General features: G+C 39.8%; 1 protein-coding gene across 1 annotated transcript; it reads right to left on the reverse strand.

Moving 5' to 3' along the window:
* Positions 1 to 2,970: 2,970 nt before the first annotated feature.
* On the reverse strand, positions 2,971 to 13,506 carry admp (anti-dorsalizing morphogenic protein). Its single transcript, XM_073069503.1, has 5 exons — positions 13,002 to 13,506; positions 12,759 to 12,901; positions 7,968 to 8,087; positions 5,967 to 6,159; positions 2,971 to 3,658 (listed from the first exon to the last, which is right to left on the reverse strand). The coding sequence occupies exons 1-5, from the start codon at positions 13,336 to 13,338 to the stop codon at positions 3,267 to 3,269; spliced, it is 1,185 nt and encodes a 394-aa protein (XP_072925604.1). The 5' UTR covers positions 13,339 to 13,506; the 3' UTR covers positions 2,971 to 3,266.
* Between the last annotated feature and the right edge of the window lie 2,495 nt (positions 13,507 to 16,001).

The following is a 16,001-nucleotide window of genomic DNA, read 5'->3' on the forward strand; positions in this document are numbered from 1 at the left end:
CTGAGGAGCTGGAATCGATAGTGTTATGAAGCACTCTCCGATTGCCTTAGATGAGAGCAGTCTCAACAGCTTTCTAAGATGGGACATACCAATTCAATAGCACCCAATTAACAGCCTTGCTTGGGCTAATTCAATGGCAATCCCAAACATACAAAACAGTCAAGTAAGTTTAGATTGGTATACACCGAATGCAAACAAGTAGGACTAGTGTGGATAGACATTTTGGTTGGCACAGATGATTTGGACTAAATGATTTGTAACCATGCTGTATGACTCCCAACTACTGAGACAGCAGGCACATGAGAGCACTGCTATCTGCAGATCCTCTTCCCAAGATCTACCCAATACGGCTTTCAAAATAAATCACCATTGCTTCAGTGATTTTCTAAGTCCTAGAACTCTGTACCTAAGACAGCTGAAGGACTGCAGCAGTTCGGGAAGGTTGCTCACCATCACCTATTCAAGACCAATTAAGGAGAGACAATAAATACTAACTTTGCCAGTCTTGTCAATATTGGATATATAAATACAAAAGAAATTGTATTTTGCTATTATTGCAAAGTATATCATTAAGGTTATGTGGAATTTGTGCTGCTCAAGAATATTCGAACATTTAGAAATTTAGCTTTACAGCTCTGTCAACCTGAAATTGCTACAAAGGGTTCATTATTGTATAGATATCATATTTGTTTATGTTTTACTTACTAATTATTGTTGGGTGGCTGATTGCTTATTGTGTTTGAAATGAACAAAGGATTATCTGATAGTGCAATTTTTATTTATGGTAACTTTAGAATACTAGTTTCTGACAAGATTCAATTACATTGTCTCCTGAATTCTTCAATCTATTTTGAATCAAATCCCACTTAGTTTCTGTTTTTTTTCTAGGAAGAGACTTACCGCTTGCTCACATCAAATACATTCGTGGCATTCAGTTAATCTTTGTTTGCAGACATCTTGGGCAATAGTAATGCCTCACTTGTCTATTCAGCACCAGATTTTTGTGCTGCTGCCTGGGCTTGGTGATAGTGATAGAATATGTTGAAGAGCGTGGGCAGTAATGGGATGGATTTTCTTTTTAAGTAAAATCCTAATGCAATACATTCAACTGATGAGCATCTGTATAATCATGCTTAATCTACCTTCATTAATTTAATATGGTCTGTCTGTATGCAGTGTATCCTCATCATCCACCCAATGCCAAGTACTTAAACTGGGTAGAAATTGTTGCTCTGAACAATGAACATAAGCACCTGTGAGATTGTCAGACTTTGAAGGATAATATTGAACATGGACTGCTTGGGCTTTTCTGAAGGTTGGGTAGTTCTGGCTTATTTCTCACTGTTTAGATTGAATTGCACCTCAGACTGTATTTTACCTCCAAATGAATATAATACAATGAATACAATTTTGTTATACTCTTCTACATTCTTCCTCACTGCTTTAACCTCAGATGTTGAATGTCTTCATAGATATTGTTTGCATTCTGAACAAGAAAGCTGAGAGTTAAGGCTCTCCGACAGGATGTTAGCATATAATCTACCTTCTTGTTTTAGCATGATACTGCAATTTATAGAAAAGTGTTGATGGGTTGATTAGAGGCAAGGAGAGATCTTGCAGGAAGAGCAAGACAAGTTTCTGTGCTTTAACATTGTGAAGAGTTGAAAAATGTATGTACCAATAGGCTTAGCAAGGCAAGCACACTCTAAATGTTATAAATCTCCAACAAATTAAGCCTAAAAGAGACTGCAGGAATAGATGACATTTATGCTAAACTGGCAAAACCCAAATTATTACAGTTTTAGGGACACTATGATCATCTTGTACTAAGATGGACATTTTTTGGTGTAATTGTTTTCATCATTGTAAAATTTGTATATAATTTATGTTTTTCTTGTGGCCTGCTGCAAGTAAGTTTTTCATTGCATATGTGCATACATGTACTTGTGTGTGTGACAACTCAACTTTGCCTTAGACTGTCATTGCAGGTGTTTCTGGACAATGATTAATCAGAAGATTAAGCATAGATTGAATCTTGTATTAAGACAGAGCAACAATTTGAAATCTCCACAGCCAAAACTTACCAGTTCTGCTAGTGTAAGGTTATGGAGAATGCCCTACATCTGGAAATGTAGGTGGTGGTATGATAAATCACATGATTTTTATGTGGAGTGATGGGCATACGTATAATCACTTAAATTGTATGTAACAGTAAGTAGTGGGAGAGGGTCAGGAATTACTGATTAAGGGTTTTAGAGCAAGAGAAATTAACTGGGGAAGGATGCAACTGGGCCTGTGCGTGAGAAAGGATGGAAGTGGGGCAGGTTCTGCTTGCTGCTCTGTGCTGACCTGAGGCTGAGGTCTACTCCGGGGTTTGTGTCTGTGGACGCACTCTTGTTCTGAATATTACTTGCTTGTGTTTATTGTTTGCATGATTTGTTTTTTTCTCTACACATTGGGTGTTTGGCCATTTTTGTTTGTTCTTTTGTGTTGCCTTGTTTTGTGGCTACCTATAAGAAGACAAATCTCAAGGTTGTATAATGGATACATACTTTGATAATAAATGTGCTTTGAAATAACTAAAGAAAAACAGTAAATAAGCCTAGAGGTGAATTAGAGAAAATTAATGAAATTGGCTTGAAGCGAGACCAAGCAAGAATGCAATGAGCCCTGGGAATAATAGCTGGGAAAGGATTATATCAAGTAGAAGTGTCAGAAGTAACATTACAGGACAATAAATGAAAGCAAGAATTTAAAATAAGGCAGAGAAAAACAGACAGTATCAGAATAGTAATGAGTGAGAAGCAAGAATGAATAATTGAGGGGAAGATGAGGGTATGAATAAACTAATCATTTTTTTTAAATTAATGCTCCATTATAAAATAATAAGTCACCCAGGCTCTTAATATTGTGTTTATTACTCTATGGAATCCATTTATATATTTATTAGATTTTTAAAAATTATACACTATCAACTCTCACAATACTTTTCACAATTCTGCATATATTAATACATCTGTATATTTAAACATATAAACATATTATACAATTGTCTGCTGTGCAGTACCACAGCTTGTGGAATGACTTTTGTAAAAAAAAAGTCATTCACTTGGACAAGCAGTTTACTTGCTTGTGTTAAAGAAATTCCAGATCTTCTGAAGATGCTTTTTTCCCCACTTCCATACATACTAACTCTATAAAATTACATCTGTTCTCTGCCTGACAGTCATAATTTTCTAGAGGCGGTGCTTGAAGAAGTCAATGAACTAATGACATCCACAACTGCCAGCAACCATATCATTGTACTGTTTCAGGACCACATTTTCATCATCATCAAAGTACAGCAGGTTGATGGAGAAGAGTTTGTCTGGGATGCAGCAAGGAGTTGCAACACCATTAGTTAGCTTAAGGGCATTTATAATGGATTGGACAGTGGCGTGGTTGGTAGGCCTCATATTTTGGCCCAATGGGAAAATGCATGCTCCTTTGCAGTGGTAGGCGTTGTAACCCCGAGGGGAGATGATCCAACCAGACCAGCCAATCTCTTCAAAATCCACATAAAGAGGATACCTCTGGCAGCCTTGCAAGTTCAAGGATCTTGTGTTGCGACTCTGGCTTGCTTTATCGTGAAGTGTTACTTCAGAGAGAAATGGAGTCTCTATGGCAAAGACAAAAGTTAACAATGTTAATAACAAAATCAAATCAAAATTATTACAGATGTCAATATGTAAAGACATCAAGAACCTGAAGGCTGTTGTGGTTTTAAAGGCAGCAGAACCTATTCTATGCACGTGGACCCACTGTACATCTGTCTTTGTGTGGGGATATATTACCTTGCTGATTTTATATAATTTTATCATTTATTTACTTTTCAAGCAGATTGGAATTAGTTTTCCATTTAAACATTTGGATCGTGCTTTGCAGTATTTCATCAAGTTAAATACAAGGCATCAAACACACGTTAGAATAGCTATGGACTACATAATCTGTTGAAGCTTTTCTAATATTTTCTCTGCTGGAAGTTATTTGCTTATACACTCAATGTACACTTCACTCAATGCATAAAAGAATGTGGACATGGTCAAGAGGTTCAGTTTGTCATTCAGACCAAACACAGGATAAAAAAGAAATGTGATCTAAGTGACTTTGACTGTGGAATGATTATTGGTGCCAGACGGGGTGGTTTGAGTATCTCAGAAACAGCTGATCTCCTGGGATTTTCATGCATAGCAGTCTCTGGTGCAGGGGTTCCCAAGGTAGGATCCATGGATCCTTTGGTTAATGTTAGGGGCCCATGGAGAAAAAAGGGTTGGAGACCCCTGCTCTAGGGTTACAGAGGATGGTGAAAAAAAAATCTAGTGAGCTACAGTTCTGTGGTCAAAAATGCCTTGTTAATGAGAGCAGTCAGAGGAGAATGATCAAGCTGACAAGAAGGCAACAGTAACTCGAATAACCATGTGTTACAACAGTCTGAACGTACAGTACATTGAACCTTGAAGTGGATGGGCTACAGCAGGGAAGGGGCTATTTATTAGGTACAGGAGATACAGTACCTAATAAGGTGGCCAGAGTATAGTGTCTGCTAATAACGCAGAGACTGGCAATGTGATGTGGACTGTGAAGAATTGTTTTAGAGCAGACTGGCAGTAAAACTGCTAATGGGGAAAATCCAGTACACGGTCTGATTCATCTGTTCAAATGAGAGACTGCAGTCATCCTGTCAAGCTCTCCAGTCTGTTGTATTGAGGATAACTTGCTTCCACTTAGGTTTTGTGGATTCTAAGACTAATGATGAGGCCAAAGTGGGAATCACAAACTGACACAGTGGGTGGAAGATTCCTGTCAGGCCAGGTGGGCAGGGCTAGTACACCACTTACACTGTGTTTGTGTGGGTTCAGTGAGCAGCAGCCTGAATTCAGATACTCCTCGTCCCTCTCTTGCATTGGAATGTGGGCCACTTTTACGCAAGTGGTAATATCCCTTGATTTTAAAACAGCTCCTTCTCAGTTACTGGTTTGGCAATGCCCTCTAGTGTTCATTGATATTGACTTTGTTTCTAATATAATCGCTAAATATTTGAATGTTAAACAAAATCAGTGTTACATTACCATTCACTACTGAAAGCTACAATTGTCTCCTCATCATTATTATTTGCTTTTCCACAGGCTACATTAGTTCACCAGTATATCACCTGACTGGTCTTTAATATAAGTATATAATGAATATTAATCTCCTATTTGCTTCAAATTTCTGACTCACACATATAATTGAAGTTTAAAGACAGTAGTCTGGGGTATTAAGAGATTTATGAAAAAGTGAACTGAAAATATAAATGACTTCCAGGGGCAAGGCAGAAGATGCAGGAGACGGGAGGATCTATTCTGTCATTGCAATCGTTGTCAGGAGGACAACTAATGGCTAATTGCAGTGTCCTCAGGCTCGTGGTAGTTAGAGAAATTACTTTGCATGTCCAAACAAATAGTTCAGATTATGTTTCATTCTATAGAATCCAATATGCAGTTATGCCTTAAGGCATTAAGACAGATAGTGTATGAACCACCAGGAGCTATGAATTAATCACAACTGTACGTAACTGAATGGGAATTTTATTCTCGAAAATGAATCTGAAGGAAGACAAGAGGGAACCTGTCTGACATTAGCTAACTCACTGATGTACAGATCCAATGACAGCTTTCTGTAAGAACATTTGACACAGTGCATCAGTGTGGTAGACTCTATACAAAATGCTGGAGGAACTCTTTGGAGAGGAATAAACGTCAACATTTCAAGCTGGTACAGGACTGATGAATGGTCTCAGCCAAAACATTAACTGTTTATTCCTCTTCGTAGATGCTGCCTGACCTGCTGAGCTCCTCCAGCATTTTGTGTCTGTTATTCTGGATATCCAGCATCTGTAGAATCTCTTGTGTTTGTGGTAGACTCTTTAGTTGTAACTGAAGAATTACCTATTGAAGAACTGGAGGTGGCAGTCCCTCTCCTTTCATCGTCTGTAAAGAGAACCACCATTGGCTTTTTGCTGCTGTGATGGTCTCTTCCGGAGGCAAAGTGGATGTAGTTGTTGAGTTGCTCTCCAGCCAGGCCCTGCACACTGACAAGCAAGCCTTTATTGCTATCTTTATCCTGTATCCAGTCATACACCTACATAAATAAACAAAACTCTCATCAATCAAGTTCAGCAAGTGTTTCTGGCAGAATGTGACTCCTGTTATGCCTCATAAACTGGTTTTAGATTTTTGAATATTAAAGGAAATAAGAGATGGAGGGTTAGTATAGGAAAGCAGCCCTGAAGTCAAATGTCAGCCATGATCATAATGCATGATAGAGCAGGTATGAAGGGCTGAATTACCTCCTAGCTCAATTTCTTGTGTTGTTATGTTACCAGAATGAGGCAGTGCTGAGTCTGATACAAAATAAATCTCCCTCAACCCAGTTAAAGTATGACTTAGTTCAAACTAACAGTTTTTTTTAACTAGAGTATTTGGACATTTCTTGCAAACCTCTGTCAAAATTGATATTGGATGTAAATAAATGTTCTAATTTTCTGTGGCTCCATGTTGATTTATAATATACGGAACTGAATCCACCATTACTTCAAAAACCTGGTTTACATTTCATTGTTATCTAATCCTGCTCCAGTTACTGTCTACTTGTAAAATTCATAATCCATCCAAACTTGTCTCTAAGACCATGAATATGACATCCGATGAAGAGAGATTTTCTGCTGTGGAGCTATGGTTGTAACTAGTTTTTATATTAATCTACTGTGGCTCCCAGTCAGCCTGGCCTGTTTGTTTTCATTCAGTTTCAGAGCACAAAATCCACCTTCTCACTTGGACCTACATACGTACCAATGCTTTGCTCGTTACACAGATTAAGTCCAGGAGACATGTCAAACTTTAGCCCCGTTAATTTACTAGGTACATTTTATTTATTGATAGGGATTGTTATGGATTGCTTCCTCCCTGTTGCCACTTGACTATTTCAATTGGGATGTTTTTGCTATCTTCTCCCATGAAGACAGATTATATTTTCCATTATTAACTCCCGAGTCTTACACTTTGGCTGACCAATACTTATTTCAGCTGCTCTCTTCCTTTTAATATACTGTCTGTTTTAAATTTATTTTCTACTTTACTCAAGAGCTCTATTTGCTCCTTCATAATTTCTTTATTTATTCTCAGCTTATTTCTAAAGAAAAATTCCCAATTAGTTTACTACTAATCTTCCCAATGCACATCTTCCTTCAATTTAATGCCATTCTAAGCTTAATTAACTACATCCTTCTCACAGAGCCTCTCTTCCTCACTGGTATAAATCTTTATGCGATTTATCAAACATCTTAAATATCTATCAACGATAGACTACTGTACCATTTTATCCTTTCACGTGTTTTGTCCAATTCTACTTTAGCCAATTGCCTAGGACATCCTTGAATATTCACTCATTAATTAACCCTGTCTCATCAAGTAATACAAGAAAAACAGCCATTTCCCTGATTAGCATGACAAGGTATTGCTCTAAATCAAGCATCCAGTACTGTAATTGGCAAGTGTTTAATGGTGAGGGCTGAAGCTGTGATGCAAGTACTCCCCGTAGTTCTAAAGTGGCTCTGTATAATCTCCTGCAGGTATATGGGTACTATGCAGTTATTCCTGCAGTTATAACAAGGATAAGTTCAATTATTGCTACAGGTATTACTGTCTTTTAATGTATTTACAACCAAAGCTGACCGGTTTTGTAACAAGAGTATTTTAAATGGCTAACACAGGCATTATGGGCCAAATGACCTTCCGTACTGTATCATCCTTTGGTTTTTATCAAGAGCTGGTATGGATACTAAATATGTTACAGCAGGAATTGTAGGCATTTGCCATCAGTAATAGAAACCGTGCAGTTATATATGCCATACAGAAACTACAAATATTATTTCTGTTGAAGATACTTACAGCATTAGTGATTGTGAAGACCTCCCATGTGCTGTCGTGGACTGGAAGTAGTCTGGTTGACAATAATCTTTTCCCTTTTGCTGTAGATGTGCCATTGTCCAATATCTGGTAGACACTAACCTAAGAAAAGAGATTACAGCTCAGACAAGTTGCAACATCTAGTCCTTTGAAAATAAACTCACATGACTTTTGAGATGGACTGAGTGCATGGCACATTTCCTTCAGACCTAAATGGAGGAGAAACTTAACGGAGTCAGGTTTATTATCACCGATATATGTTGTGAAATTTGTTGTTTTGCGGCAACAGAACAGTACCAGACAAAAATAACTATATGTTACAAAAGTAAATAGAATGCAAAAGATGGATAATGAGGTAGTGTTCATGGATCATTAAGAAATCTGGTGATAGAGGACAAGAAGCTGGTCCTAAAACACAGTGTCCAAATCATCTTGAACACTGAGGTGGCTTCAGGATTACTCCCTCCTACCTACCACTATTTTGAATTTCCAAACCATAATGTTTCATTGGATAATAAAATCTCAGAGTTGTGATTAATGCTGGGGCTGAGCGAAGGTATTCCTCAAAACCTAGTTTCTTGTTTCTGGCCTTTTACCTAAACTCCATGATAAGGAATTTCCTACGTGGGTACAAATGGGAAACTACACATGGTGGTGTGCCTGATTCATTTTAACCTTGACAGGAAATTTGTGTACAGTAGTTATAGGCGATCTCATTGGTACACATTGTAATATGCATATAGCAAAAATCTGTTTAAACAGGATCCAAACAAGTGCCAATTTGTGTCCTATATTCCTCATGGTATGACAAAGGCTAAACTATCCATCATTCACAAATATTAGACATATGGCATGTTTAACAATAAGAACATGATACTTTGGGACAAAATCAGTTAACCTTAATGATATAAAATGGTTGATATCAAGTGGTCAGCTGATTTCTATTGCAAGTGATTGCTTGCCAGTTTTTTTTTTAAAACCACTTTTGTATTATTATACAAAAATAAAATTACTATATTCCTGTACCTTAAAAATGAATTCAAAGGCACAGAAATATATAATACATGTTCCAGTATGGTTATTTTTAAATTACAATAAAGTGCCAGAGATATTATTCTTTCAAAGCATGGGCTTATTGTAATGTCTTTTAGAACCAGTGTGATTGCACGGGAACAGTGAGGGTGGCTTTCTAACCTGGAGAGAAATTATTGGTCCACAGAGAAGGTATTCCCCAACCTAATGGCTTTCTTTATAAGTCTTATTGAAAGTGGCTGCAGTGTTAATGGGTACATTGGTTGTAATCTATCACAATCCCCTGGGTTCTGGAAAGAACTGGAGAACTGCAAAAGTAATGTCACTCTTCAAGGCCAGTTAGCCTACCTGTTGTAGTGTCATCACTAACTACAGCCACTTTGTTCAATTGAAAAGAGAATATCCCTAATTGGCCGAATTAATTCGATTAAAATGAAGATTATTCCTAAATTTTTATATCTTTTTCAGGCCTTACCTATTTTTATTCCTAAGACGTACTTTGATTCTTTAGATTCAATTTTAACCTCATATATTTGGAATAATAAACAAGCTCATTTAAAGTTTACTTACAAAGAAATAAAGAGATGGGTGGACTAGCCCTACCCAATTTTAGGTTTTACTATTGGGCTGCCAATATAAGGAATATTACTTTCTGGTCCTATTATATTTATCGTAAAGATTGCCCATCATGGATCTCCTTAGAAGTTAATTCTGTAAAAAATTCCTCTATTGTCTCTCTTCTTGGATCATATTCTTTTTCAGCAAATAAAACAACAGATAACATAATTGTTAAGCAAACTTTAAGGATCTGGTCTCAATTTAGAAAATTTTTTTGGTTTAGCAAATTTTTCATTATCATCTCCCATTCTCCTTAATTTTTTTTTTATCCCTTCCATGACTGATAAAGTCTTTAAAGATTGGGATGAATTAGGTATTAAGTGTGTTTGGGACCTGTTTATCTCAGGATCTCTTGCTTCATTTGACCAATTGTCAAATAAATTTGCACTCCCAAAATCACATTTTTACAGATACCTTCAAATTAGAGATTTTCTATGTTTCCAGTTAGCTACTTTTCCTATAGGTCCTGATAAAAATTTACTGGACGATCTTTTAAATTTAAAACCTTTTGTTAATGGTTCTATTACCGGTATCTATAACTTGTTGATTGATTCTAGACAAGACTTTTTAGATAAAATAAAAAAAGCTTGGGAGAATGACCTAAATTGTCAGATTTCTGATGATAGATGGAATAAAATTCTTATACGGGTTAATAAGTCATCTTTCTGTGCTTGTCATTCTCTTCTACAATTTAAAGTGGTTCATAGAGCTTACATTTCTAAACAGAAACTCTCCAGTTTTTACCTGAATGTTTCTCCACTTTGTAATAAATGCAACTCTGCTGATGCCTCTTTAGTTCATATGTTTTGGTTTTGCCCTACAATTGAAAAGTTTTGGCGGGAAGTATTTCATACCATCTCTCAACTTTTTAGGGTCCAATTTGACCCAAATCCCCTTACTGCCTTGTTTGGTATTATTGCAAATGAAGATATAACTTTAAATACTCCTAACCTACAGGTTTTAGTTTTTAACCTCTCTTTTAGCAAGAAGAGCAATCTTGCTTAAATGGAAGGAGTCTACCCCTCCTACACATCTTCAATGGCTACGTGATATTTTGTCGTATTTAAATTTAGAAAAGATCCGCTGCTCAGTCTTAAATTTGAAACAAGCTTTTTATGATATTTGGGGACCTTTCCTAAATTACTTTTCCAATTTATAAAGTTTAACAGTGCACAGACTTTTATGTATATTTTTATCTTCTCTTCTTAAGTGAATATGTTTTTTTTTCTAATTATCCATTGTCATCCATCAGCTTTTTTCTTTGGTAGTTGGTAGGGGGTTGACTTTTTATATATATAAAAAATTTATTTTATGATGTATGACCTATCTTTAAATTTTTGATTACAGAGTGGTATACCTTTGTGTTATGCTATAACATTTTGATCAATTTTATTACAATATATGAATGTACACAAGTTATGTTGAGATGTATCTATGTGTTGCACTCTGTAAATCTTTTTTTCTTCTGAATAAAAATATTGTAAAAAGAAAAAAAGAGAAAATGCTGGAAAAACTCAGGTTGTTCAGGCAGCATCTGTGGAAAGAAAAAGTCAAGGTTTTGTAACCTGCTAAGTTTTTCCAATATATTCTGCTTTTACTTCAGATTTCCAGCATCTGGAGTTCCCCCCCCCCCCCCCCCAATCAAATCTGCAATACTCACAGGTCCTTGGTCAGTTATTGTCATGGCTTGAGGGTTAGTTGTTGCATGATTCAGTAAGACCAATACTTTGTGTCTTCCCTCTCTGAGTTTTCCCTCACCTGTATGGCAGTTATTTCTGCAGCTGTTCAGTAGCCACCATTGCCCTGCTGACTCACTTCCCAGTGATCAGTGGGGCAATGGTGTGACAATTGTTAGGCCTTACTGCAGCTCCCTCAGAGCTCCTGTTTTCTCTGATTACCCACACACCAAATCTTTCACTTTTTTTTTCCTTTCTGGGTGTCTTTGTAATGCAGTCTCTCCATCTGTGTGCAAAAGACCTTTTAATAGATTTTTGCCCAATTTCAGTATTTTTGTGTAGGATTAGAGTGAGTCCAGCAGGACAGAGGGGAGGGTCCAACTTCTAGGCATAAACGTCTGACATTCAAAAGACATATCGAAGCTAATAAAAATTAATCAAACAAAAATTGGTTATTTATTGCTTTTTAAACAATTATTTAAACACATTCACACCATTTGAAACAGATCTAAGAGCAAGGACCACTTCATCAAGCACCTACAAAAGCGGAACTTCCCGGTGTCCCTGCCCACTCAGGCCTTTTCCCTCTTCTCACCTGCCTCTCACTTCCCCCATGGCCCTCCTCCTATGGTCCACTCTCCTCTCCCATCACATTCCTTCCTTTCCAGCCCTTTATCTTTCCTACCCACCTTCCAACTCTCCACTCCCCCCCCCCCCCGACCTTTTTATCCTGGCGTCTTCCCGCTTCCTTTCCAGTCCTCGGGAAGGGTCTCCGCCGGGACCGTTATTTCCATGCATGCTGCCTGACCTGCGGAGTTCCTCCAGCATGTTGTGGGTGTTGCTCTGGATTTCCAGCATCTGCCCGATTTCTTATGTTGATCTTTAACATTTGTTCTCCATGGATTTCAACCTCGGTACCAAGTCTCTGAGCGTATTTCCCAGTCTCAAGGTTGCAAAATGCAAAGAAATTCAGCGGCAAAATAATTACCTACAAGACCCATAACTAAACTTTACATAAGTTTGAAGTAGCTTTATGCTCGGATGCCCTGAGGAATAACACACCGACAAATTCACCCACCTGGGAAACACATTTAAAACCACGCAACCAAGACCGCTTCTCGACTTTGGCTTTTCCCTCCAATTCCTTACTTTTGCTTTTTTTCCCTGTTTATTCCTAAATGTGCTTTATCTTAATGTCTGCCATTCGCCTATTTGCTGGGATTCTTTCAGCGTTCTCTGTAGCAGAACCTCTGCCTCGGTTTTCAGCCCCTGCACCACCCACCTCTCTCAATGACCCGAAACATCGACTGAGCATCTCTCCACCACCCCCAACACACAGGGGCTGCCCGACCACTGAGTTCTTCCAGCAATTGCTTTTGCCCTCTCGCTCAGGTTTGCGGGGGGAAAAGAGGCTGCGGGATGAACGGAGCTAACAGTCGCCTCTTACCTGACAAAAGTGGTGCTTGCGCTGCCCGAGATCCTGGGACGGGCGACCTCGCAGTTTGAAGAGATGCAGCTCGGCGGTCAAGATGGTCTCGCTCTTGGCCACACTGGACAGGTTGAAGAAGAACACGAACTGCTGGTTACGTGCTGAGGGAAGCAAGCATAGAAAGCGGAGAGGTCAGTGGAGCCGGAGGTGGCCAGGAACAGTCCCTGAGCACTGGGCATCAGTCGGGAGAAGGGCTCTCACCTCGATCCAGGAAGCTGCGCACCGTGTTTCCCACCAGCAGGTCGGGCTCTTTGGTCACCCCGTCCGCATCTGCCACCGTGTTGTACAGGTCCAGCATGTACTGGGGAGGTTGGCGTAGCTTGTGAGGCGACGGCGGCGCATCTTCCATCCCGAACACCTCCAACAACCTCTTAAGTGCCTTGGACCGTATCTGTCGGCTCTGGCCGGGCAGGCTGGCGGTGTTACCCGGTCCCGAGGACACGAGCAGGAGAAGCAGCAAGGCACCGGCACCCGGACACATGGCGAGAGACGGGGGAGCAGGATGGTGGCCACGGAGGGAGCCGCAATATATCCGCATCCTTCCCTCCCCGTGTAGCGCATCGCGGCCAATTAGTAGGTGAGAGGCTCGGGGCCTTCCTGCTAACGAGGTGTGAGCGACCCCCTAAAGCCAGGAAACACCTCGCTCCTGACCCTGCAATACACAAGTATCGAGTCACCCCGCGGAGACACCCCGCCGCTTCTCTCTATCCTGAGTGTACTCGCACAGTCGGGGCCGCTTGCTGACCCCTCGAGTGGCTAACTTCTACTAATTGGACCATTAGCTATACAAACAGAGAGCACCGGCGTTACCGAGATGGAGCGAATTAAAGAGACTGAGGCAGCGAAGAGTCGTGTATTCAGTTAGAATCAGAACCAGGTTTATTATCCGTGATATAGGTATGCCCTGAAATGTGCTGTTTTGCGGCGGCAGTACCTTGCAAGGCATAGAATTTACTGAAAGTTAGGAATAGTGTAAAATACCAAGAAGGAGGTAGTATTCATGGACCATTCGGAGTCCGATGGTGGAGGGCAAGGAGATGTTCTTAAAGCGTTAAATGCATGTCTTCAGGCTCCTATATCACTTCCTCCTATATGGTAAGGTGAAGGTCTTGGGTGGAGAGGGTCTTAAATGGTGGGTGCCCCATTCTTGAGGCACCAGCTCCTGGAGATGTCCTCGATAGCTGGGAGGGTTGTGGAAGTGACGGAGCTGTCCCTCTATAACCCTCTACAGTCCCTTGCCATCCTGCCCAGGGAAGCTCCATACCTGGCTGTGATGCAGCCAGTCAGAATCTCTCCACCAAACATCTGTAGAAATTTGCAATTGGCCTTGCAGCCCACTAAACTCACAACTCTCAAACACTAAATCCAAGGAAAAGGTTCATGGGGGGCGGACTGCATTAAGTTGAATTTATTGTCATATGAATAAGTACAGTGAGATACAGGTACATTTGATAAGCATCATCATCACCGGTTCAGACAGCACATAGAATATAAATTACACCTGACAGTGGGAATGAAAGGTTTAAAGAGTTTGGGTCAGAGAGGGATGCATAATACTCTCAGAAAGAGATTGGTTGTGAGTGAGAGAAGTTCTTGGTCTATCTTAAACACAAGAAATTCTGCAGATGTTGGAATGTAGAGTGGATGCTGGAGGCACTCAGCAGGTTGGGCTTATGGAAAGGAATAATGGTTGACATTTTGAGCTGACCCTTTGTCAGGACAGTGCTAATGAAGGTTTGAGACAGTCCTGATCTCCACCTGAAACGTTGACTCTTCATTCCTTTCCATAGATGCTGCCTGAGTTCCTCTAGCTTTTTATCTGGGTTTTTTATCAGAAGTTCCTGGGCTGGTGCAGGCTCTAACTGAGAGCTCTGGTATAAAGGCAATGAGCTGTCTGCCTCCTGACCTCTCTTCAGGTGGCTTTCACACTCTTAGCATGGCCCAAAGTCATTCATCTTTATGGATGCATCTTTGCAGTTGATGTGCTGCGGAAAAGTCAATGGGTAATTTTCACACCACCAGATCCCACAAATGGAAATACTTGGGGTTAAGGAGTCAATAAAAGTATTGGTAATAACATGGAAAGGAACAGAGTTGGGAGTTACAATTAAGAGAAAGAGGCAACAGGAGCGCACAGTTGGTAAGGCTGCTCCAGTTACTCAACTTCTATCCTGACCTCTAGTGCTGACAATCTGGAAATTATATGTTCTTCCTAAAAACCACATTTGTTTTTGCTGGTGGTCCAGTTTCTTACACATCCTAAAGATGTGCTGGTTCCAGGTTAATATGCCATTGTAACTTGCCCCTAGTGTAGGTGTGTGGCAAGACAATCCGCAGAGTAGAAGAGCGTAGATCAAGTTACTGTGAACCATAGAACTTTACAACACAGTACAGGCCCTTCAGCCCACGATGTGGTGCTAATCTTTCAGCCTAGTCCAAGATCAATTTAACCCTTCCCTCCCACATAACCCTCCATTTTTCTTTCATCCATGTGCCTATGGAGTGATAGAAAACCAAGGCACAGAGACAGGCCCTTCAGCCCATCTAACCTGTGCCAAATTGTTATTCTGCCTGGTCCCATCAGCCTGCACCTGGACCATAGCCTTCCATTCGTGTACTTATCCAAATTTCTCTTAAATGTTGAAATCAGAGCTCCGTCCACCATTTCTGCTGGCAGCTCGTTCCATGCTCTCACCACCTTCTGAGTGAAGATGTTTCCCTTCATGTTCCCCTGAAACATTTCACCATTCACCCTTAACTCATGATCTCTAATTCTATTCTCACCCATCCTCAATGGGGGAAAAAACTGCTTGCATTTACCCTATCTATACCCCTCATGATTTTGTACATCTCTATCAAATCTTCCCCTAATCCTAAAGTCTTAACCTTTCCCTATAACCCAGCTCCTCAGGCTGAGACAACATCCTTGTAAATTTTCACTGCACTCTTTCAGTCTTACAGACATCTTTACTACACACAGCACTCCAAATGATGCCTCACCAAAGTCTTATACAACTTCAAGATAACATCTCAACACCTATGCTCAATACTTTGATTTCTGAAGGTTAATGTGCCAAAAGCTTTCTTTAACCACTCCATCTACCTTCAAGGAATTATGCATTTGTATTGCCAAATCCCTCTGTTCTACTGCACTCCTCAGTGCTCTATTGCTCACTGTGTAAGCTTTCCCTGGTGTGTGTT

The sequence above is a fragment of the Hemitrygon akajei genome, chromosome 16, assembly GCF_048418815.1.
Source record: "Hemitrygon akajei chromosome 16, sHemAka1.3, whole genome shotgun sequence".
NCBI classification, from domain to species: Eukaryota; Metazoa; Chordata; class Chondrichthyes; order Myliobatiformes; family Dasyatidae; genus Hemitrygon; species Hemitrygon akajei.

Coding starts and splice junctions, on each gene's coding strand:
- admp (XM_073069503.1), bottom strand. CDS start 13,338: ATGCGGATATATTGCGGCTCCCTCCGTGGCCACCATCCTGCTCCCCCG. Junction 12,902..13,001: donor GCGCAGCTTCCTGGATCGAG/GTGAGAGCCCTT, acceptor TGCTTCCCTCAG/CACGTAACCAGCAGTTCGTG. Junction 3,659..5,966: donor CACCTCCAGTTCTTCAATAG/GTAATTCTTCAG, acceptor TCTTTGCCATAG/AGACTCCATTTCTCTCTGAA.